This window comes from Lytechinus pictus, chromosome 10, assembly GCF_037042905.1.
Source record: "Lytechinus pictus isolate F3 Inbred chromosome 10, Lp3.0, whole genome shotgun sequence".
NCBI classification, from domain to species: domain Eukaryota; kingdom Metazoa; phylum Echinodermata; class Echinoidea; order Temnopleuroida; family Toxopneustidae; genus Lytechinus; species Lytechinus pictus.
In genome coordinates, this window is record NC_087254.1 from 1,531,575 (window position 1) to 1,558,440 (window position 26,866).

General features: G+C 35.0%; 1 protein-coding gene across 1 annotated transcript in view; it reads left to right on the forward strand.

The window, feature by feature from the left end:
• Positions 1–722: 722 nt before the first annotated feature.
• LOC129268936 (protein FAM234B-like) overlaps positions 723–26,866 on the forward strand; it is a 40,869-nt gene continuing 14,725 nt past the window's right edge. Inside the window, exons 1-6 of the mRNA XM_064105108.1 lie at positions 723–798; positions 10,765–10,890; positions 14,192–14,389; positions 17,551–17,690; positions 18,711–18,900; positions 20,152–20,278. Coding sequence (XP_063961178.1) covers positions 10,809–10,890; positions 14,192–14,389; positions 17,551–17,690; positions 18,711–18,900; positions 20,152–20,278 — 737 coding nt within the window. The 5' untranslated portion in view covers positions 723–798; positions 10,765–10,808. The remainder of the gene's footprint in view (positions 799–10,764; positions 10,891–14,191; positions 14,390–17,550; positions 17,691–18,710; positions 18,901–20,151; positions 20,279–26,866) is intronic.

The window sequence follows — 26,866 nt, forward strand, 5'->3', positions numbered from 1 at the left end:
GCCCCGATCCTTGGGCAAGCTACGGGCGCACCCGACAAGGCAGCGGAGATCGGTGAAATCAAAGATTTGATACGTGCGTTGACAACTCAAATGAATAGCAAGTTCGACCGGATTCTGACGGATTTGACTCGATTAACATCAAGCCTAACTGAAACAAAAGAAAAGGTTGAAATGCTTGAATCATGTGTGTCAGATTCCTCATCGAGAATTTCGAACATTGAGAAAGACCAGCTGCCCAAGGTACAGAACGACATCCAGAAGATGCGTGAAGATGCGTGAAGATATGGAGGAAAAGTGTCTTTTTCTTGAGATCCATGACAGAAAGGCAAACCTCCTGTATGGTGTTCATCAGTCACCCAACGAAGATGTCTACCAAAAGGCAAGTGAGGTCTTCTCCAGCTTTCTTGGAATCCCTGCGGCAGACGCTTCGAAGATACCACTCGCCAACGCACACCGCCTCCCTAGCAGAATTTCGCCAGTGACCAAGACCCCGCGACCTGAAGCAATAATCGTCTGCTTCGCCCTGATGAAAGACCGCGACAAAATCCTTCGTGCCTATGAGAATCCAGGACGTCAGCGTCTTCCCGTTGATTCACCTTTCGCCAAAGTTTCAATCAGGAGTGATCTCCCTCCGAGTATGAAGCGAGAGCGAAGCAAGTTAGCATCACAAGCATACAACCTCAGAAAATCTCAACAAATGCAAACCAGAATCAAAGTGATAGGAGCAAAGGTTATTCTACAAACCAGAAAAGCCTCAAGAAACAACGCATCAACTAGCGAATGGACCGTCTGGAGAGAGTAAGTTAATGCTATTATGTTTAAAAGGAAAATTAAGGAGATAAGGATACCTCTAGGCTCTACATGTATGTTCACTTTATATTTAGAAATGTTTCTGTTATACCTGTCCAATGTTGCTAAAACGTAGATGTATCAACTGAAATGATGATGCTATTTCGTTTTGTTTTTTTCTTATTATCAGCTCAAGGTGATCTGGCTAATCATAAAGTCTTCTAAAAACGTTACATCATTCTGTCAAAATTATTCTATTGTTTAACTTATTGCATAAATAGATTAAGTAGTATGAACAATCATATCATGTTCAATCTTGCTTCTTCGCTCGTGTCATGACAAGGTCATATTATTCCTCCAATGTTGGATTATCAAGCAGCCAATGTGGCGAAATCTCAATTTTCCCTTAACTTAATTTTATATTACAATAGCACATTATTCATTCTTGTCAGTAAGCATGATAGGCAACACGAATATTTTGTCAAAAGCATCTTGATAATACTTGGCTTCGAAAGCATATCTGATGGCTACTTTTACATTTAATTTCATCTACGGAAGAAATTATATACCAACTCAAATCTGACTTGCTTGATATTGGTCTGTGTCCTGACATTATCTTGCTTGCGTTTTACCGGTCATACCCAAAGGTACTATACATGTAGTCTACCACCCTAATTAATACCTCAATTTTTAATAATTATGGTTACATCCCTAACGTAGTTGAAAGTGTATTTAAAACACTCACTCAGTTTAAAGTTCTTCATTCTGTTATCGCGTTAAATACGATTTATTATCCGAAATGATGCTGGAATATTTTCTGGATATGTAACTCGGTAATCATGATAATTAGTACATGGACCAATTTTGAATGATCATACAATAATGTAAATATTCAATCAGCATTTTATTTGTTTCATGCAGCCAGGCTGACAGATCTAAGGCACATTTTGAATTCTTTTATTCTGACTTGCATGAAACATGTGTCAGGCTAGACAATCTGCCATGTCTGCATAACACCTTCGTTGCAACTGTTTCATGCTTGTAGATATTTTTAATATAAAGTGTACAAATATAAAATTTGAAAACAGCATGCATTGTAATTTGATACCGAATTATACGTTATCAGACATGGCATTTTTTCTGCTTGCAACTGCATGCTTGTGAATAATTTTAATATAAACTTTACAAATATACACGTTGAAGATAGCATGTATTCTAATGTGATACCAAAGTATACCTTGTTATGATTCAGACCATCTCTTTCAGGTATGCAATTTTCATATACGTCAACTATTATATTCTCTGTACCAAAATTTGCTTGGGCTTGAAAATAATTATGTTTAGCACGAGCCAAAAAAAAAAAGAAGAAAAGAAACCCCAAAATAAGCTTGTTGCAAGGAAGTAAGATTGAAACAAAATGTTACCTTCCCTTTTCCTCTGCTAAAGCATCTACCACGTTTCAATACCAATTTTTACCACTTATCCATGATCAGACAATTATCTAATGTATTGGCAGACAAAGTCTTATAAGCTGATAAACTTTCACAATCTTATTATGAGAAGTTACAGATTCATTTCCTCAGCTATATATTTCGTGCCAATGTGTATCCGACAATCTTGACATAATCATGATAATAAAATTGCTTCCTGAGGTGAATCGGTGTTTTCCTCTCTGCTCGCAGATAAGATGTTTTTTTTCTATATATATACTGTTTATTATTAAACATTAATCTTCCAATTCTTGAATGTCTTCTTTTTTTCTAGAAACCAAAGCTGTCAGTATTCTATTATAAGGAATTATATTACATGGTTTTAGACATGCCTAATATTCATGATATTAGCATGCAAGAAGGCAACCCTTGCAAATCCTAGAGCTTATTTATCTCTTTAGCTCAGATACTGTAATTTGAAATTCTTTTATACTTTATTAATGAAATGAGATGATACCCTCTGAGGTCAACTGGTTATTAAGTGATAAAGTTTATCATTTTTTCTTACAATGAACTACTTCTCGTTGTATCTGCATGCAACTCCTGCCTGTTTTACATGCACAACACAAGACAAAGTTTGTTTATCATTAAGACATGAATTTTCCCACTTTTTTCGCATTTTTGGCAATTTGTTACTAATGTAAACCCGGTGTATATGATTGAATCATCTGTTCAGATCCAAGGTCTTTACCAATTGGCATTGGCCATGCTTCACCAATACGGTATTACTAGTGCGTTTTGGCTTAAATTGTTAGCAACTGCTTGGTTTCATATCAACGATTCTTAATAGACAGAGCAGATAGTGATATTTGACTTCACCTGACAACATACTAGTAGTTCATTTTTTTTTTCCTTTATTTTCCAAATCTATATTATATTTACAATATTGGTTATGCAAACTCGTGTATCGCACTCTTGCGGATACCCCCCCCCCCCCCCCCGAATTGCACAATTTAACTCATGAGTATTTCAAATTGTACATAGCGAACAGTTCTCAACACGCAACGCTTGATCCTCGATCAACGACCCAACATTCATTGATGTAGGTTTGTACATCAATAGTTGCAAAACCAATGACAATCTGAACTTGGTGCATCAAACATTTTTTCTTTTATCAAGAATTGCCCTTCGTTGGTTTCAACTTGTTATAAAGCCTTGCATCCTTCTGTTATGACAACATGTATATCCATCCGTCTTATGTATGCAATTACTTGAGTTAAATCGCAATACCAGTCGAGTCAGCTGAATGCTTTCCGTGTGCCCTTATTCTTTTTAGACAAACGGTTGCTAAAGTAAATCATGAGGTGCAGATGGTTTCTTGGATGAATGTGTCGGCTCCCAATGTTGCATGCTTTTCTGGCATTTTAATACAATGCTTACAATTTCGATAAATGAACTTTTGAATCTATTATCGCTTTCACTATAATATGTTTCTCTAGAGATAGCAATTTTCTTGGGCATCTTGCCCTGCTCTAGATTCTCAAGCATTTTTACATTGTGTCAGCTGCAGCATTCACCAATTGCCATACTGCATTATGACAGTAGTAGCTCATATACTTGTTTAACTTCAAATCATTATTGATGCACTATAGTTTGGATCTCAACGGCCTCATTTCTGACTAGTTGCAATTGCATAACGACGGAAAGGTTGAACTCGAAATTGCATAACACGACAGCGATTGGAGAGCGTTTAGTAACTGGATGAGACCCCCCCCCCCCTCGAAAACGAATCTGGTTTGAGTTACCATCACTTTGGTGACATTGTATCCAAAATTACTTATCAAAATACATACTATATTAAATTTCTTGTCAATTCACACGCTATTCAAAAAGTGTGAAAGTACGTTTTTGTGGGTCTGGAGGCATAAATCAGACTTCCTATATACCTTTGCTACTGATTGCAACGTTACCAACACAACAACTTATTTTGGTCTTGCTCTACTGATATTTGTATATACAGACAAAAAATTGGTTGTTTCCTGTTGATAAGTATAAGAAAGTAAACTTTGGTCTTCAAGACTTCATACACTTAAACAGTTAACACGGTGGGGCTCTTGTGGTCGACAGTGTTATGCAAAATAATGGAGAACGTTTTAACTGTTTAAGCAACTGGTTTTTAAACTGTTCATCGAACATCTGCTAACTGATTTGTTATCGTTTTCATAAGGTATAATCAACGATTTTATCATTCCTAAGGGAGAAATGCAAAGTATTCTTATTTCCCCTTTGTCACGTGGGTTGGTCTGTAGCATTCTCAATTACATCCGTTTTTTATTTATTCTTTTATTTTTATTTATTTTGTTTTTCTTTCTTTTTTCTTTCTTTTTATTTTTTATTTCATTCACATAGTACATTAGTAATGATCGTTCTCGTGTCTGGTCTGGTTTGGGTTTCTTATCTCTTCTCTTCCCATTTTACTTTTCTTCCTTTCAACTTGTATTGTCTTTTTCTCTTGCACAGCATACTTTAATTTCTTCTGTTTCCCTCTTCTTGCACAGCAACAGGAGCAAGAGCATGGCGGCGTGTCTACTCTTTTAGCGTATCTAGTGTAATTCTTCCCAGCTCCGACGGCTGATTTGTCTGACTTTCCATTCAGCTCGTTATGCAACGATGACCTGTTGTCCCTTTCATCACAACACGGCGCTTCGTCAGAAAACCCCTATTTTGAAACTTATATAAAAAACTACTTGAATGATAATACTGCTGATCTTAACTCAAACTTTGACCCAAATGACCCATGTGGACAGCTTATTACTTCACAGTATTTTACAGAACAACATTTTAAATCTTTAATTAATTCTAGCAGTCTTGAAGAAGATATTTTTCTTCTCCATCTAAATATTCGTAGTGCCAAGAAAAATTTCGATAAGTTAAAATTATTTCTTGATAATAATCAGTTTCCGAAACATTCAATCATTGGATTAACTGAAACGTGGTTCTCGGAAAATCCTTGTCCTCTTTTTGCACTCTCCGATTTTAATCTAGTTGTTAATAACAGAACTCTTAGACCCGGTGGCGGTGTTGCGCTTTATATACCCCAGCAATACGAATTTAATCTTATAAATAATATGACTTTATCCAATGACGCTTTAGAATCACTCTTTGTTGAAATCATCAATCCAAAAGGAAACAATCTGATACTGGGAGTTTTATACCGACCTCCTAATTCAAATACTCAACATTTTCTGGAAACCCTCAATGACTTTTTACTCAATCCTTTTCTGAAAAACAAAGATTGTTTTTTTATGGGGGATTTCAACATCAATTTAATGAATTGCAACACTAACAATATCTCGCAAGAGTTTCTCGAAACGTTTCTCACTAATTCTTTCTTACCACTAATTACTTAACCAACGAGAGTAACCAACACTTCTGCAACTATTATAGATGATATTTTTAGTAATGTAACATATCCTACCCCCCAAGCTGGTATAGTCCTTAGCGATATTTCTGATCACTTTTCAATTTTTGCGAATTTGTCTAAAAATAAACTTTCTAAGAATGAATCATATAATACTTCCTATCGTAAAATAACCGATGATAACATTTCCCATTTAATTAATGATTTAGACAATACAGACTGGTCGACCATCTTTGACTCCACAGAGGTTGATGTAGCTTACGACTCTTTTATTACCAAATTAACATCTTCTCTAGACACCCACGTCCCTCTTATCTTCAACCGAAAGTCAAACTATAAAAAAATCCCAATACATCCGTGGATTACTAAATCTATCTTACGATCTATTAACCGTAAAAATAATCTTTATTATAAATATATTTCTAAACCAAGCGAAAACTCTCGTTCTAAGTACACTTGTTATAAAAACACCCTTACCACATTATTACGTATAGCCAAAAAGGAATACTACACTTCCCAATTAAACATTTACAAAAATGATATGAAAAATACTTGGAAGATTATTAATAATGTACTGAACAAAAAGAAAAAAAGCTCTACAATCACAAAAATTAAATCAAACAATACTATCACAGACGACACTAATATAATCACAGGAGAGTTCAATTCATATTTTTCAAATGTTGGCAACAACTTGGCTAAACATATACCTCGAACTAACAAATCCTTTTCCGATTTCCTTGACGACCCTAACCCCAATTCCATGTTTTTTAATCCTACTAATTTGATGGAAATCATTAATATTATTAGCAATCTACACAATAATAAAAGCCCGGGGTATGACGGTATACCCAACTTCTAAAAAAAATCATTACAGCCATCGTTGATCCATTGGTACATATCTTTAATATCTCTCTTAGCACTGGATGGGTCCCCAATAAAATGAAAATCTCCAAAGTCATCCCACTGTTCAAAAAAGGTGAAAGACAACTCGTTTCCAACTATCTTCCAATATCCTTACTACTTCACTATCTAAAATTCTAGAAAAACTTGTCCATATTAGAACAAGTGATTTTTTCAAATTACACAACATTTTTTCAAAAACCATAGTACTTCCCATGCAATTTTGTCATTTATTAATAAAGTCACCACTTCCATCGATAATAGTTGTCATACTGTCGGTATTTTCCTGGACTTCTCCAAGGCCTTCGACACTATAAATCATGAAATTCTCCTTCATAAACTGTGTCATTATGGAGTTAGAGGGAAGGCCTTGGAGTGGTTCAGGAGTTACCTCACTGATAGGACCCAATTTGTATCAGTAAATAATAGCAATTCGACCACTCTTCCAATTACTTGAGGTGTCCCCCAGGGTAGCCTACTAGGCCCACTTCTTTTTATTACTTACATCAATGATATTAAAAATACATCAAATTTACTTTCATTTATACTTTTTGCTGACGACTCCAATATTTTCTTTTCCCATGATGATATTAACCAACTCGTTAAAATCTTAAATTTTGAACTAACAAATGTTACAGATTGGATCAAGGCCAACAAACTTTCGCTTAATCACCAGAAGACAAACTACATGCTTTTCAGTAATAAAATCAATACTCTACCTGACAGTATTTTCTTTGATAATTTCGTTCTTAATAATGTTTCCACTACCAGATTCTTGGGTGTCCTTATTGACAACAAATTATCCTGGAAGCCTCATATTGATAGTATATGTAAAACAATTTCTAGAAACATTGGAATTATTAATAAACTCAAACATTTTCTCCCTTCCCGCACTTTGTTAACATTATATTACACCCTTATTCTACCATATATTAATTATGGAATTATTGCCTGGGGATGTGCAATACAAACACAACTAAATAGAATATTACTTCTCCAGAAAAAAGCTCTAAGAATAATTTTTCAAACACACTTTAGATCACATACTGATATCTTATTTTTTGAAAATAACATTCTTAAAGTAAGTGACATACATGTTCATGTATATCTTTTCGAACTTAGTCAATTTATGTTCAAATTAAGCAAGGACGACCTCCCCGCCATTTTCTCTAATATGTTCCGTAAAAATGCATCCGTACACTGCTACCCAACAAGGCAACGACAATATCATCTCCCTTTAACAAGAACTTTATTTGCAAAGAATTAATTTGTCTTCTCCGGGCCTGCCTACTGGAACTCTCTGCCTCAAGATTTCAAAGAATCCCCCAATGTAAATATTTTTAAACGCAAACTGAAACAAATGTTAATTCTGCAATACTCGTCGCAAACAGGTCAAGCTGAATAACTAATTTAATTATACTCGACTTTTGTGTATATGCGTATTATATGCGCTCATATTATATACATAGTCATGTATATTTGTTTTATTATTTTCTTCTTAAAATTGCAATTAGCCAAAGTACATGCTCCTGCTGCCTGCCTTCTTTCTTCTTTCTTTCTACTTAGTGTACTGCACTCCTCTGTCCCTTCTGTCTTCCCCGCTCACCTCCCCCTCTCTTATAATAATGTAAAACGTAATTTTTTCTCACACGATCCATCAGTTACGTTTTTGTCAAGTGCACACAAATTGTTTGCATTTATTTTTCAACAAAATTATTAGTAAGACCCAATATTTATTTGTTGTAATTTTGTAATGTAACTATAAAGATAGGGGCTTGTCTCTTGTACAAGCTTTGCTTTTTTTCGGCAAGTCCCTCCGTTTTACTATTAAATACAAATGTCATTTGAGATATCTTTATTTACTGAATTGTGATCCTTAAATCTATGATTATGTTATATATATTATATTTTGTCTTGTAGTATTTTCGACCTTGTTATGTTATGTTTATCATATTATGTACAATTGTGAAACGGAAATAAATAAATCAAATCAATCAAAATCAAATCAAACCATGTTGTGGGAATCAACATCAAAATCTTAACCTAAGGTTACGTTTTTGAAATGTCATCATAACTTAGAAAATATATGGACCTACCAGTAGTTCAAGAAACTTGGACATAAGGTTAATCAAGTATCACTGAACATCCTGTATGAGTTTCATGTCACATGACGAAGGTCAAAGGTCATTTAGGGTCAATGAACTTTGGCAGAATTGGGGGTATCTGTTGAATTACCATCATAACTTTGATAGTTTATGGATCTGATTCATGAAACTTGGTCATAATAGTAATCAAGTATCACTGAACATCCAGTGCAAGTTTCAGGTCACATGATTAAGGTCAAAGGTCATTTAGGGTCAATGAACTTTGGCCAAATTGGGGGTATTTGTTGAATTATCATCATAACTTTGAAAGTATATTAGTCTAGTTCATTAAACTTGGACATAAGAGTAATCAAGTATCACTGAACATCCTGTGCGCATTTCAGGTCACATGACCAAGGTCAAAGGTCAATGAACTTTGGCCATAATGGGGGTACATGTATCTGTTGAATTACCATCATAACTTTAAAAGTATATTGGTCTAGTTCATTAAACTTGGACATAAGAGTAATCAAGTATCACTGAACATCCTGTGCGCATTTCAGGTCACATGACCAAGGTCAAAGGTCAATGAACTTTGGCCATAATGGGGGTACATGTACATGTATCTGTTGAATTACCATCATAACTTTAAAAGTTTATGGATCTGATTCATGAAACTTGGACATAAGAGTAATCAAGTATCACTGAACATCCTGTGTGAGTTTCAGGTCACATGATCAAGGTCAAGTAAGGTCAATGAACTTTGGCCATTTTGGGGTTATTTGTTGAATTACCATCATATCTCTGTAAGTGTATTGATCTAGTTCATAAAACGTGGACATAAGAGTAACCAAGTATCACTGAACATCTTGTGCGAGTTATAGTAGTTTTCAAAGTCAGCACTGCTGCTATATTGAATCGCGTGATGCAGGTGAGACCGCCAGAGGCATTCCAATTGTTTTTTCTTCCATCTGGTAGAGCTGCACAAGGTTCACAAACATATACAGAGAAATGTTTTTGCTAATTTATGCAAAATTTATTTATATTCACAAATTAATGCTTCTTTATTTTTTAGCCAATTTTGATTTTTTTTTCTCATCCATCTGGTAGAGCTAAATGAGGGTCACCAAACTTCCACACAGAATTTTGAAATTTTGACAAGAGAGTTCTGCTAATTTATGCAAAATTTATTAATAAATCACAAAAAAATGCTTTTACCCCTTCATTTGTTGATCAATTTCAATTTGTTTTGCTTTTTATGGTAGCTCTAGGTGGGGATACAAAATTTCTACACATGTTAATTTATGCATACATGTATTTTTTTACGCATACATCCGTAATTCCGAAGCTTCGTTATTCCGAAGGTTCGGATATTCCGAAGGTTCGGATATTCCGAAGGTTCGTTATTCCGAAGGTTCGTATTTCCGAAGGTTCATAATTCCGAAGGCTCGTTAGGCCGAAAACGAAGTGAGGTTCGTAATTCCGAAGGTTCGTTATCCGAAAACGAAATGAGGTTCGAAATTCCGAAGGTTCATTAGTCCGAAAACTAAATGATTAACGAACCTTATTTCGTTTTCGGACTAACGAACCTTCGGAACAACGAACCTTATTTTGTTTTCGGATTATCGAACCTTCGGAATAACGCCACAAATGTTCGGATTAACGAACCCTAGTACGTTTTCGGATTAACGAACATCGAGGTATAGGCAATTTACGTGTTTCGGAATTACGAACCTTCGGAATAATGAACCTTCGGAATTACGAACCTTCGGAATTACGAAGTGTAACCATTATTTTACAACTCACAAAAATGCTTCTTATTTACTTGTTGACCGATTTTGATTTTTTTTGTTCCATCTGAGATCTACATGTACATGAGGTTCAACAAGGTTATACATAGAATTTATACATTTTGACTAGAAAAATATGCTTATTTATACAAAATTTATTCATAAATCACAAAAAATACTTCTCTGTCATTTATTCATCAATTTCAATTCTGTTTCCTCAATTTATGTCACCAAACTACAGTTTAAACTGGGCTGAAATTAAAAATTGTCTTGAATTTCTTTGCGAGATGCCGGATGAGCGGATAATATATAACTTCTATTTTTGTGTTTTTCCTTATTCTTTAAAGTTTCATCATCGCCAGTAAGACTACTGGATGTGAATAAAGATGGAATGGTTGATGTCATATTTGGCTTTTCAGTTGGAAAATCTACTGATCCACCAGGAGTAAGAGCACACTTGTGTAAAAATCTCAGTAAGTCTTTAAAGGAGAATAAAACTCTTGGAGCAAGTTAGTTTTTGTGAAAGCAGAAAAATCAAAGAATAAGATCAACAAAAGTTTGAGTAAAATAGGACTAGCAATAGAAGAGTTATGAGCATTTGAATGTCGAGATCACTAATGCTATGGAGATCCTCCCATTGGCAATGCGACCAAGATCTATGATGTCACAGATGAACAACTCTCCCTTTTTGGACACTGAAAATATACCCCACAACATCTCTTTTTGCTCATTCTAATCATATGACAAACGATTCATCAATGATATGATGTTGTGAAACCTCTGTACTTGTCCTCTCATAAAGAGAACACCTCACCTTGTGATAGACTCTATAAAAGTGAGAATATAATTGAAATAAGTACTAAAGTAATGAGGGAGTTGTACGTGTGTGACATCACAGATCTTGGTCGCATTGCCAATAGGAGGATCTACATGGCAACAGTGATCTCAATATTCAAATGCTCATAACTTTCTTATTATTCATTCAATCTTCCTCAAACTTTCAACAATATGTTTCTTTGATTTTTCTCTTTGACATGGATTCAGCTGGTTTCAAGAGTTTCACTCTCCTTTAAATAGTTTGCTTTATTAAGCTTCCTGTCAGAATAAGACATGATCCTTCATCATATTCGATTTTGTTACCAAGCAATATTTAACAATAATTTTGACAAATAATAATTCTGAATATATGTACATGTATGTCCTCATTACAGTCAAAATGAGTCTGATTGGTTACATACAGGGTTGTAATAAAAAAGTTTTTTATAAAAAAAAAAATAATAATACGATTTTATTGTTTTAAAACGTTTAAAATGGTTTTTAGAAGGTTTTTTTCCACGAATGATGCAATTTTCTGTAAATCAATTAAACTACATGTATACAGTCTGATTTAAGCTCTTGATGTTTTAAATACACTGTTTGGAGTATTAGATATTCTTAAAGAATAAATTGTGACTTTAACTGCATTGGTATTTCTTTTTGTTGTTGAAAGCATCAGTTAAAACAATAAAGAGTGACAATTGACTGTAAAATCTGTTGACAAATTATTCATCTTCCATTTGACCAGCAAAAGTACTTTGTTCATGTGAATAATCAAAATAGAAGAATTGCCAACATTCCTTTACTTTTTATAATTTTGTAGAATCTGTCCTTTAATAACACTTTTGGATTGTGACATAAAGAAACAAGAACTTTAATTTACTATTGACAAAGAAAAAATTCACAGGGAATATTTTTGTAAGTCCACTTTAATATAAAAGTGGAGTAGGGTTCTATGCTATAGCTACATGTACATCTTTGATTTTGCAAGATTAACCTGATTTTATTGACTGGATTTCTGAAGATTTTATTCATGTTTTGATGATATAAAGTTGATAAAATCTTTTTTCTTTCGAGTAAAAAAAAATATAACTAACACAAACAAAAAAGATTTCTATCATTTTACATTTTTCAATGACAGTGAATTAAAATAAAATCAATTATTTTTTTTAAATATCATGGTAATTTAATCGTGGTAATTTAAATCGCAATTTAACCCTACATGTACCTAGGCCGGGGTATTTTGGGAGATCATATTGCAAGGGGGGAGGGGCCTTGGAGGCCCCCATTAAGATCTCTGCCGTCGATCGCGCCGAAATTTGGCACGCTGATCGTCAGGGACATAATCTACAAAATTGTATGGTAATTTATAAGTGATTATGCTAATTTATGCGTAATTCGTATGCAAAACCATACTTTTTCCTCAAACTCCCTAGATGAAGCTCCAAATGTTCTCATTTTTGGCAAAGAAACTCTTTGTGGTGTTCTTAGCAAAGGTACATGAAAAACATTGCAATATCAGGTCAATTTCTTATGTATTACATTGTTTTTTGCAATTTCTTATTTATTTCTTTGTTTTGAACCTTTTGTTATTTTTCGTTGTTTTTTTCTGGGACGTTTTTTAGATCATTGACAGCATAAAATAAATCCATTTGGACTAGCAAAACTAATAATAATCACACATTTATAAGTTTTGGTTGGAAACACTATTTGCATTGATTTTGTACACAGAATCATGTTTTGGGGCAATTGTTGGTCTGGCTTCAGATTCAGATAATAATAAACATTAAATTTTGTCCTCCACTGGCAGTACATTATTATTATATATTATTATATAAATAAACACTAATGACATATGAATTTACAAATATTTAACATTGAAGGAATATAAATGAAAATGTATTGCAATACAATAAGGAGTACTTAGCAAAATAATTTCTCATACGACAGAATAAAAAACAAGTGGCGAGAGATAACCACAGAGAAAGGAAGGAAATGAACATGTAAAAGAAAGAAGTCAACAGGATAGAAACATTGAGACATAGAGTAGCAAATAAAGAAAGGGAAGAGAGAAAAGGGAGAAAGGTAAAAAGAAGGGAAACGGAGGAAAGAGAGAGATAGAAGGGAAAAATACATGTACAACATGGAGAGAAGATACACAGCTGCAAGTAAAAAGTAATTACATAATAGGAATACATTAAAACCGGCTAGTGCATGAATGGAAATGACAGAGGCAAGAATAGGCAGGAGGTCTGACAAGTAGTGTTTTGAGATGAAATTTGTACTTGCAAAATGTTGCGTAAATTTCAGAACCGCATACCCAGCATCACAAAATTGTCTTCAGCGGGCAGCGCAGGCAAAAAATTTTGCATGGGGAATATATTATTCAAATCGTTGAGGGGGGGCATGATCCACGGCCCACCCCCCCCCCTCCCCCCGGCCTATAGAGTTAAAGGGATGGTCCAGACTGGAGATGTTTATATCTCAATAAATATAGTGAAATTCACAAAGCAAAACGCTGAAAATTTGAGCAAAATCGGATAACAAATAACGAAGTTATTGAATTTAAATATTTGCATTATTCTTGTAAAACAGTTCTAGGCATGTCTTCATGAATATTCATTAGGTGGGCTGATGATGTCATATCCCCACTTTTTCTTTTGTATTTTATTATATGAAATTAGGTTTATTCAAAAATTTTCTACCAAGAACTAAAACAATTGGATTGACACAAAATATTGAACTTTAAATTCAATAACTTCATTATTTGTTATCCGATTTTGATGAAATTTTCAGCATTTTGCTCTGTGAATTTATTTAGATATAAATATTTTAATTTACAATTTAAATCAACGCGATTAAAATCGGCCAATCCTGCAGAAAAGTATGCAGTACTGTACCTGACTTGCCTCAAATGTTCAATTACATGTAGGATGATTTTTGTGTGTTTTCTACTAGATATTTCATCAGCTGGGTGTGGTGGTGGTGTTATAGCCTTGAGTGGTTGGAGAGGTGAGGTGTTATGGAGACTAGACACCAATCAGACAAACATTAATAGCTTAGTCTGCAATCAGCTGGATGTCAACAATGATGGTCAATTGGATTGTCTAGCAGCAGGAGATCATGGTTTGCTCTTAGCCATCAACACAAAAAATGGTTTGTGTTTAACCTCTTTGAATATGTTGTAGTTTAAAAAGCATAACAAAGTCATTGAATGAACTTAAATATAAACTGACCTAATTATTGGGTGTACGAGTAGTTGGTTACTTCTCAGATAGCTGCACTTGATACACTCACACACACCCTGGTATACTGCTTCAGCTGGCGGGCTAAACCATATGAGGGGTTGATGCTGACATTACATCAATGGGCAGAAATTTTAATCTCATTTCATATTTCTTCTTTTGACATGGATATCAAAGAGAACGGGGGACAAATAGGTTTATTTATTTATTCATTTATTATCAATTCGGCAATTACAATATACAATAAAATTTCAACAAAATATGAATAAAAGCAGAGCCATAGATGGGTACATGTAGCTTAATACATGTAGCTGCCTGGGTATGGGATAGCTAACTTGATAACTATGACCCGAGGGTCTCCCTCTCCGACCAAGCTACATGTACCCAGAATTGGTCTGTAATAATAATAATTGATAGAACATTATTAAAGGAAGATAAATACACAGATAAACAACTAATAAATTTAAAGCAGAGAAAATGAATATAGACATGATTGATAATGTGGGTTGTGTAATACTTGAGAGAACATTGAAACCGTACTTATCTCAATAATCGAAGTTGACAATTAAATCATAAATCTTGAAATGAGAGTGTATATGTTTTAAAGGAATTAACCAGTTGACTGCACAAGAAGTTGAAAGCTGGAAATAATAATAAAGTACGAGCATCTGTGCAAGTACATTCACTGTAATTTGAATAAGGTACCAGAAAATTACTTTTATTTGTGAGAAAAAACAATATTATTGATCCTATGTTTGATAATTGAAACCCTATTAAGGCTGAATTGTGTAATGTGTGGCCAATTTGCCGTAGATTTTCTGTGAACAATCAAAGTATCTGATTGTCCTGTTGGAGGTCGCTATAAATAAGTAGGTCAACTATTGTCTTTTGAAAAGACGTGGTTCTGACGAACAACCTTTCAGGAAATATTATTTCTGACAAAGAGGCAACATCTTGCAGGCATGCTCATTGTAGTCGTGTATGTCCTTTATACTGATGTGATATATTCTGACCATTACTCGATCTCTGGAGCCAAGAAGGACTACACATTTCTGGTGCTGTGCTGTTCTGAGCTAATCATCGGGGCCCTTTTTTGCGTATTGTAAAGTGAAATTTATGGATACTTTTGGTCAATTATATGTATCTTTCAGTAAAAAATGCAAGTTTTCACAATTTCTGGGGGCAACTGCCCCCCCCCCCTACTGCGGTATGGCCATGGTTTACTTCAAAGACATTTGTGATTATTCTTTCTGGCAACATCCTGGCAGTTCAGCAAGTAAGCAAACAAAACGACAAAAGAACAATCAGCATCTATGCACATCACTATCGTGAGAACAGGTATTAAGTTTAGTTTCATGTTGTATGCTCTGGAAAAACACACTTGGTAAAACACTTGAGCCGTGTTAATGACAGCACATAATAAAAAATGTGTAGTCCTTCTTGGCTCCAGAGATCGAGTAATGGTCAGAATATATCACATCAGCATGATGGACACCCATGACTGACTGCAATGAGCATATCTGCACGATGTTGCCTCATGTCAGAAATAATATAACCGTCACACATTAGAATTAATCAAGGAGCAATTGGAGCCCAACTTATCATATCATCCTCAATCCTAACCTCATTATCTTATTCGTAAGTTAATCCAAATAAGATGTTAGCCATCTTTCTTAGGAGTTGGGAGCACTGATCAATCGATGTGTTTACTCTATTAGCATAGTATTGCACATATACCCCAATACATTACAATAATTTTTGTTGATTAAAATATTCTGTACAAAGCAAATGGATATGTTTCTTTACATGACTAGTAAATTGGAAATGAATTGAACTTGAATTGAATTCCTAAATCAAGAAACTCGGAAAGAGCTGGTTGCACTTACGTGTATAACATCATGAAGATGATAAGATTTTAAGGGCATTAGGGTTTCAAGGTTTATTTCAAGGTTTATTTATTTCATATCAACAACATTTTTGTTGTTGTGTCAAGTCGTTTCATGGTATTCCTGCAATGATACCACACTGAATGTATTCGACATCTATCTCAGTCTGTTTAAATCCATTTTGTTCCTAAATGAGCACATTTGACCCCCTTTTTATCTAATGGATAATGTCTTCTTAGAGACTTTTCAAAATGAAGAACCTACTTTTAAGATTCTAACCGCTTTTAGTGTATTTTGGCTACCAATGAAAGTTTGTTGACCTTTTGACCTTTCCCTGACCTTGTCTTGACCCTGAATATCTTCTGGATAAGGACCTCTGAAGATGAACTTATTAAAATAAAAAATAACAAAGTACACACATGCAAAAAAAGAAGAAGAAAAAAAAAACGAAAATATTAGCTTTTTTAACACCTTCAGTGTAATTTGCCATATAAAGAAAGTTTGTTGACCTTTTGACATTTCCGGTCATAACTTTTTAACGGGAGGTCAAGAGTATATAATTGTGTACTCTTTTTTGTTCAGTATAATCGGACAAACAATTTGATGTATGACTCGACACAGTCGGGGCAATTCAAAAAATTGACCCCATTTTGACCCCTCACATGGTCAAGATGACCATTAGAAATTTGTCACCAAGTTTAAAGTCGTTACTTGTGATGTCACCAATCGCATAAAAGTGAAAAATCAGACTTGGCCAATTTGTCGAAGTAGATGATCGACATATGCTGCCTGACTAATATATCGCAATGATGGATTATGCGGAGGGTTCGGGGGATACATGTGCTTGGCTGTGCGACCCGCTGATCATTTGTATTTATTATAGATTGTAGAAGCAAAATTTGTCTAGCTCTGTAATGTTAAAAGTTTTTCTATTTGTATTAAGTATTTGTTTTTTAATAGGATAATGTATCTTACTGTGGGCAGGCATGCCATGCATGATCAATTAAATTCACCAATATACAGTGTGGTATACAAATATACCGTGTGTGAGAAAGTATAGTGAAATTATTTCATTCGAGGTTGGTTTGGCAATTACTATTTTTCCCTGAGGGGCATTTTTTTTTTATATAGGCCTACCACTTCTCATTTTTTATGTGAACATGCCTTTGTAATCTTATCTTATCAGGTGACCTTCTATGGGAGTCTGATCCATCAGTTACTGTAACATACTGGTCATATTCTCAGCCCCAGACCTTGCCGAATGATCTCAATCATGATGGTATCCTAGATCTTGTAATCTCACATGGTGTAACAGACAAAACACAGGTATGAACTGTCCCTTCTAAACACAGTGATGTTTCACAAAGATTTAATCATAGTGTCCAACGATCTACCGAATCAAAGGCCTTGGTGAGATCTATGAAGGCCATGTAGAGATCTTGATGATGTCTCTACACTTCACTAGTATCTGTCTGATTGAGAATACCATATCAATAGTTCCTCGCCCAGGCCTAAAACCACACTGTGATTCGGGTAGAACTTCCTCGGCAACCGCTGATAGGCGTTGTGACTAAATTCTAGCTACAACTGAGAGAAGAGAGATTCCACGGTAATCATCACTTAAAGATTTCTCTCCCTTTTTGAAGATTGTGAAAATTAAAGCATCTCTCAGTTCCGATGGGACGGATTCCTGTTCCCCGATCAGTTTATAGAGATCATGTAGTATTTTGCATAACTCAGATCCAGCTGATTTATAGATTTTGGCTGGGATGCCATCTGGTCCAGCTGCTTTACCATTTTTCATAGCTTTGACAGCACTTATCACTTCAGTGATTGTTGGTACATCAGAGAAGTTCTGTATTGTTGTTAACTTAGAAAGGCTTTCAGTTGCTGTTGTTTCCACTGAGCAAGGTTGATCTGCCAGGTACACTGGAGGGCTTATAATTTACTCTAGTCTGTATCAACAATTTTTGTACCCCTAGACCATGGAATATGAACCGAAATAGGATTCTAGGGTGGATAATAATAATAATAATTTTCAGTGAATGGCGGCCATTTTAGACGCCATCTTGAAAATAACTACTTTCCCGGATGCAGATTTTGGTAGATTCTTAATATGTTAATCCTGAGGTCAAATAGTACCAAAAACCGTTGATAAATCATTTGTTGCAATTTGTTCCGGGTAAGGGTATTTTTGGTTGTATATTGACCCGTCTAATAAAGCAAAGTAGCAAACAATAGGTAATCCATTTTAACAAGGTAGGATAGCCTTAAGAAGACCAAATATTCACTGAAGACATACTCAGATTTTTATTTGAAGTACTTCTTTTAACCTTTTTTTCACAGAGTGGTGTTGGAGTTGGAAGGCTTTTATTGTTGTCAGGGAAGACTGGTCAATCACTTGGTACATTTCTAGAGATGCCAGATGGACATACATCAGTTAGCCCACCAGTAGTTTTTCAAGCTGTTGATGATAGCAATCCATTCATTGTATTTGGAACAGATGCAGGATCAGGAACCCCATACACTACACCAGGTATGTAATACACTACATGTATGAGTGTGTTAGTGGCAACGCATGCGATTCCAAGGGCCACTGCCATTGCAATGCATATACTCTGCTCTTCGCACAATAATATAACCCATTGTTTTTCACTTCTTGGCATTGTATTCTCATACAGTGAAATGGGTATAAAAGTTTCAGAAATTGGGGAATAGGGTATAACCTAGGTACATGTAAGTGATAAGGGACCCTATCAGGCAATTTCAATATTGCATCTTTCCTGCAGGAATCTTACAAGCATCTCTTCACATTTCATCATAAACAAAACAATGGGCAATGCAAGAAAGCTGCACTGAAAAGATCCACACATGAGTACACTTGCAGTATGGGGTGCTATTAGTGCTGAAAATGAACCACTGAACCACTGGTTCAGTATTAAAAACATAAATAAAGGCACATTATATTACTACTGAAAAACACTTAACGGAAGGATGCATCCCTATCTGCGCATATGTAAGCCATGTGCGTTGACGTCACAATAAGTGAACAGGTGAGTAATCAGCTACAGATATCAGCTGATTTTTCCAAGCATCTGCACTCTAACAACAAATCTTGATGTGTTATTTTATGAAGCTGTTAGCTGAAAATAATATGTGGGCCAACTTTTTAAATGCCTCTACCTCTTAAAAATACTTTACTGTGCAGTGCTGCAAAGTATGATGAATATGATCTTGAGTTTGATTAAATGGGATAGTGGTGTAGAATTTTTCCTTGTGAAGATAGAAGCCTTATGGCGCGTTTCTGTCTCGCCTGCATAGCAGAGCGAGATTATAGGCGCCGCTTTTCCGATGGCGGCGTCGGCATCGTCAACATCAAATCTTAACCTAAGGTTAAGTTTTTTAAATGACATAACGTGGATTATATATAGACTTAGTTCATGAAATTTTGACATAAGGGTAATCAAGTATTACTGAACATCCTGCTTTGGTTTCAGGTTTCATGACCAAGGACAAAGGTCATTTAGGGTCAATGAACTCAATCAATGTCGAAATCTTAACCGAATGTTTTTCCAAGATGTTGTTTTACATCTAAGCATGGAGGGAAATTGTGATCAGAAGGGAAAATTTAGATCCATTTGGTAGTCCACAGAGTATTGTTTTTGGTCATCGCTATTATTATGATTGTTATATGAAAGAATGCAGAAATACACCTTGTTTATTGTTAATCCGTTGTACTATTTAGCTTTTTACCACGAAAATTGTTGTAATCTTATTACCTTTGTAGGTTCCATGTGGGTTATAAGTCTGGAGATGATGGTCTGTTACCTCACTGAAAGCAACTGTGTTACAAGAACAGAGGAGCAACAGTATGGAGTATCAACCATTGATGACCATGTGATTGAAATTATAAGGTTAGTTCTATTTCACTGCAAAACTCATATTCAGGATCTTGTTTCCAAATTCCACTCCTAAGTATCTAAATCAAATTATCTTTAAAATACTTGTTTTGGGGTTCACGCACATTGTGCTAATATTCGCGCATAGACAATGTTGGATATTGAAAAGAGGCAATTGCGCCTTGCCATTTTCGCTAAGATTTCAACTTGACTGGCTGAATCGATCCTTCAAAATGAGAATAGGCTAGTATATTTCATGTTCATGTTCCTATTAAAATGAGGTGACACTTAACAACCTTGACAATGCCTGTAAATATTACTAGAGTTTAGTGCAGCATTTTTAATCAATCCATCGTTAAAGATGAAAATTTTAAAATGAATTGATAGAGATGACAGAAAGGGGAAGAGGTTAAAACTGGAGATAGTGAGAGAGAAATGGAGAGAGAGAGAGAGAGAGAGAACGGAGAGAGGGAGACTGAGATGGGACAGGGGGTTAAAAAAAGTGAAAGATAAGATAGGGGGAGATGGGGGGGGCGGGAGTGCAATTGGGGACATATTGTGGTAGCTACATGTAGGCCCCGTCCTCAATTGTAAACAGAAATATGATTACTTTGCCAATATTACAAGTACTAAAAGAAACCTTGATTGGGAAGGGGTTGGAAAGTGACTTGTAGAGTTATCCTTGTATGAAAGAGGGCGTGATCTTTGCTGTTGTACATATTCGACACCAACTTTAGAAATGCAGATTATGTTTCAGGACTTTCTTCACATCTCTTTTATTTTCTTATTTTTTTCTTCATTTTTATTATTATAATAATTTTTTTTCCTTCATTTTTTATCCATTTTTTTTTTTTGGGGGGGAAGGGTCTTTTTCATTCACTGAAATTTCTTTTTAATTACCCCACCATAAGTAAATGATTTAATGTCCTGACCATTGCACGACTGAGCATTTTCAACAAAACAGGATAGAGATAAAGATACAGAGAAAATTCCAATTTCAAACATTGCATGAATGCAATTAGGTAACACTGCGACAAAACATCACACCGACATCTCTTATCTCTTATTGCACATTCATTTAAAACCACAAACAAAAACAAATAAAACTAAATCTTGCAATTCATTCATTCCTTCCATTAGCAATCATCTTTCAGTCAAATTAGAATTTAAAACGAAAATGAATAACAAAACAATGGTAAAATCGCAAATAAAATAAATGAATTAATAAAACTGTTTTTATCTCAACTGCATAGCAAAGTGAGACTATAGGCGCCACTTTTCTGACGGCGGCAGCGACATGAACACAAAATCTTAACCAAAGGTTAAGTTTTTGAAATGACGGTATAACTAGAAAGTATGTAGACCTAATTCATGAAACTTAGACATAAGGTTAATAAAGTATTACTGAACATCCTTCCTGAGTTTCAGGTCACATGACCAAGGTCAAAGGTCATTTAGGGTCAATGAGCTTAGACTATGTTGGGGGAATCAACATCAAAATCTTAACCTAAGGTAAAGTTTTCGAAATTTCATCATAACTTAGAAAGTATACATACCTAGTTCATTAAACTTGCACATGATGGTATTGAAGTATTACTGAGCATCCCGCCCAAGTTTCAGGTCACATGACCAAGGTCAAAGGTCATTTACCGTCAATGAACTTTCACCAAGTTGGGGGTATTTGTTGAATTACCATCATAACTTTAAAAGATCATGGATCTGATTCATGAAACTTGGACATAAGAGTAATCAAGTATCACTGAACATCCTGTGCGAGTTTCAGGTCACATGACCAAGGTCAAAGGTCAATGAACTTTCACCATGTTAAGGGTATCTGTTGAATTACCATCATAACTCTGAATGTTTATGGATCTGATTCATGAAACTTGGACATAAGAGTAATCAAGTATCACTGAACATCCTGTGTGAGTTTCAGTTCACATGACAAAGGTCATTAAGGTCAATAAACTTTGGCCATGTTGGGGGTATTAATTGAATAACCATCATAACTCTGAAAGTGTATGGATCTAGTTCATAAAACTTGGACATTAGAGTTATCAAGTATCACTGAACATCCTGTGCGAGTTTCAGGTCACATGACCAAGGTCAAAGGTCAATGAACTGTGGCCATTTTGGGAGTATTTGAAGAGTTATGTTGCAAAAGGAGCTAAATCCACTTTTGGTATTTTTCTGGAAATCAAGATTTTTTAAATTCACCACTTTCCTTTAGCCACTGCTGTTTTATTTTGATATAAATGATAGTACTATCATCTTAGATTAATTTAATCATGCTTTAAAAAATCTAGCATTCCTTATTGATTTCTGACATTTTTTTTTGTTGATTTAGCTCCTTTTTTAACAAAACCTTCGTAAAATGTCAATTTTTGCCAATTTAAACATGTTTGATATTGGAAATTGAACACGAAACACATAAATATGGCTAGCAGAATACATTTCATACATGTATCTTTTCTGATGTTTATCCATTGAAAATTACAACAACAACAAAATATTTTGTCATCTTTTTAAGGATGGCAACTTTTCAATATCCAAAAGGAGCTAAATCCAAAAATATTTATAAAAATTGTAAAATTCCTTTATTTTCAGCAAAATTTGCACTGATGGTGTAAACTTGTATCCACACCATTTATGAATGCATAACATTATGTAAAATAGGAAACATAACCAATTTTAAATTTGCGTATAGTGGATTTAGCTCCTTTTGGAACAAAACTGTTTTGGATTTTGCTCCTTTAGGAACAAAACTCAAATTTGCAATAAATTTTTTTTCCCACCTTTCCAATTTTTTTTTTGAAATGCATTACGTTGCATTTGATTCCCACGTCTAAGATACATACATGTACATGTATATTTATATCAAAAAATCAATTTTGGTAAAAAGTGGATTTACATGTAGCTCCTTTTAGAATCAAACTCTTCAAAATGTTGTTTACCATCATAACTTTGAAAGTTTATGGATCTGATTCATAAATAATTAATTAGATAGTCTTGAGATGCATAAAAAAAAAAATACCACTGCAAAGCTGTAGAAATATAACATAGTAAAAAATTAACACCTCGGTGCTGAACAGTAATATGAAAAGGGCATTCTAAATAAACTTGCAATAGAAATTGGAAATTCAAATATATTTGATTAAGCAGATCTGGTGTAACTGGAGTTCGGGAAAAAAAAGAGAAGGGGGGGGTAGTTAGAAGTCCAAAGTAGAATGTAATTAATATCGAAAACAGTAAAAACATTTTCAGGATATAACCACTTGATATATCATAATGATACATGTACAGTGAAAAAACATAACATGATAAAACTCATTAGGATAGGAAATTGGGATAAGAAAGCATTGGATTAACGAATCGAGGAGATAAAGAGAAAGGATAAGAGTATCACTGTACTAGGCTTAAAATAATTAAGGTAATTTACAAGATAAAATACAAGATAAAATCTAGGGAAAAGCATGCATTAAGTGCATAATGTATCATTGCATAATTTTGATAGGAGAGAAAGAGATAATTTATCCAAAGTATAAAGGAGAAGAGAGAGAGAAAGAGAGGCAGAGATAATGAAAAGGAAATGTCTCCAAGGCAGAACCAGAATCATTGTATTAAGCAGGAAAAGTAGAAAAGCATAATAGTCCAAATCAGGAAATAGAATTGCTTGCTTTACAGACCTAAGGAAAGTAGAAGGAGAAAGAATAGCAACATCCTTGATGTCGTTGGGTAGTGTGTCCCACAGTCGAGGTAGTGTTCTGGAGGGGGTGCAGAAGAGGGATTGTGTCCTAGAAGAAAGATGTCGAAAGGAAAGAACTTCCATATGACGTGGGTTAATGAGTATGTTTTCAAGAAGAGATTCACAGTCACATAAATCTGATAGGCACTTGTATGCAAATGAGCATAACAAGTAGTCCCTACGAGATGTGAGTGATGACCAGTTACATGTAAGTGCCAGAAGTCTACACATGTTAATATCATTTAACTTGAATTTAGGAGGTGGTACAGCATGCTTTCTATTACGTATAAATGACCAGAATTTACGCCTGTTATCTTTACAAGTAAATAGAGAGTTCACATAAGTCCAGTAAGATTTCCTAGTTTCTTTCTTTACCTTATTTCTAAGAGCTTAGTAAGCAGTCCAATCGTCAGGTCTTTTAGACCGTCTAGCGTTTCTAAACAAAGAATGTTTCAGCAAGATGAGTTTCTTTAGTTCTGTTGAGATCCAAGGTGAACATTTAGACTTCTTCTTCAAGCTACGTGGGATAGCATCATTGACAGCAGCATGAAACATGTCAAGAAATACTTCATAGCTTTCCTCAATGTTAGCCGGATCCAGTAGAGAATTCCATGGTAATACATGTAGGTGTAGAGTATGCCGAAGATGACTAAAGTCTGCCTGTTTCAAATGAAGAAACGATCGGAGAACTGAAGGCGGCCGGATCCAATAGAGAATTCCATGGTAATAGGTGTAGAGTATGCCGAAGATGACTAAAGTCTGCCTGTTTCAAATGAAGAAACGATCGGAGAACTGAAGGCGTCGGAGCAGGCTTCGGTGATCGCAGGCAAACACTTACTGCTGGGTGGTCAGACTCCACAGGATTAGCCATGGTATTAACATCCAGAAGAGCGTATTGACGGTTGGTGAAGGCAAGATCGATGATTGATCCCTCAGTGGAAGATCCATTCGACAATCTAGTTGGAGAGGATATCATCTGAATCAGATCAAGCTCATTCATCATTGATGACAAGTGAATCCGATTTGAAGAATGAACATTTGGCGACATATCAACATTGAAGTCACCTAGAAGGAGACATCCATCATAATCATCAGGTTTGATTAAATCTAATTCAGCTTGTAACCTATCCCAATAAGATGTGTTGCTATTGGGAGGTCTATATAATACACCAATCAGCCATGAGTCAGAACCATTCTTGAAGGAGGCCCAGATGATTTCAAGGCAGCTATTGTTTACCTTCCGTTCCGGTATCAGGTACTGCTTTATAGCAAGCAAGACGCCACCTCCACGCCATATGTATGTATCTACATGTAGTTTGAGGGTTTGACTCAAGTTGAGTGATAGTCCACATATTACTGCACTGACAGTGACTCAGTGACATTTTAAAATCTTTATTAGATCAGCATCAACTGCATAAAATTGTTAATTTTGCTTGAAATAGATTTTTAAGGTTAAAGGTATTGAAATGATCTTGCTCAATTCATGATTCCATATGTGATTTACCAGGCTTGAGCAAAATTTGATGAAAATAAAACCTAAAAAACACGAGACACATTCATGCTCTTGTAACTTTGGATCGGTTTTACCACATTTGTCATTTTAGCGGGCTAAGGGCCCTTTGTTGCGTCACAGCATATATGATATTGAAATGATAGTCAATTTTTGTATAGCTTCTTGGTGGACCATCCAGAAAAATCTACAGTGCAAATAAATAGAAATTAATGTTTAGAAAGCATACATTTTTTAATTTCTTTCTTTGCCTATTATGGATTGGAAGCTAAAGTAAACTTTCTGTATAGAGCGCATCTGAAAAAGTCTACACTTTAGAAAAGTCCTTTGAAATGTCAGTCATGCAGGTTTTAATTACAATTTAGTCCCTGGCTACAGTTGTGGCTGAATGCACCCCAGAAATCATTGTATTGAAAAAAAAAAGTAGACATTTATCAAGAAGAGCGCATGGTCCTAAGCTAAAAAGATTTGAAAATATCTTTTTCCTTTCAAACTTGATTCCTTGCCCAAAACACTTACCTCGAGCAGAATTCCCCCTTCCCCCTGCATCCCCACACTCATCACTCAAAGAGATTGATATGTTATTAGATCACCCTCACCTCCTCCCTCAAAGTTACCATCCTACTCTCTCACACCACTACCATGTCTTCCTTGACCACCCTTTTCCCCAGCCATCACAGTCACCTTCGCCCACCTTCTCTTCCAAATCAACATCTGCATCAAGACCTCGGTCTTATTACTTTCCATCAGCTTCACACCACACATTGCACTCACCAATGTTGCTCTCTCAGCCCTTCTCAAACTCCCCATCTCTTTTTCACTCAAACACCACTTTTCGCTCCCACACAGTATTGCAAATCTCACGTGACTATTCCATTTAAGTGAGCACCAATTGTATTTAAAAAGTTCATGAAAAATAATGTGCGCAAATCTGGGATATTTATTATATGGGAAAGGTAGACGTTAATCATGAAGAGTGCACTGCTTCACATGTACAGTATATCAAACAATTATTTGTACACCCATAAAACAATGATTCAAACATGGAGAAAATATTTTTTTCTTAAAGCATAAGTTTACTCACTAATATCATTTAAGAAATGATATATCCTCTTTGTTTAAAGCAAAGTAAAAATATAAAATTCATTTCACTTCAAGAATTTTTCCCCAAAATGTGATTTTTTAGGGAAAAACAATTATTTGTACACTTAATGTTTTTTCTACTTTTAGTCTCTTGCTAGTACTTCGTGGGTCCTCCTTTGGCATCAATAATGGCACGCAGTCTCCTTGGCATACTGTCGACCAGTTTTTCACATATTGCAAGATCCAGGTGCTCCATGCTTACTGA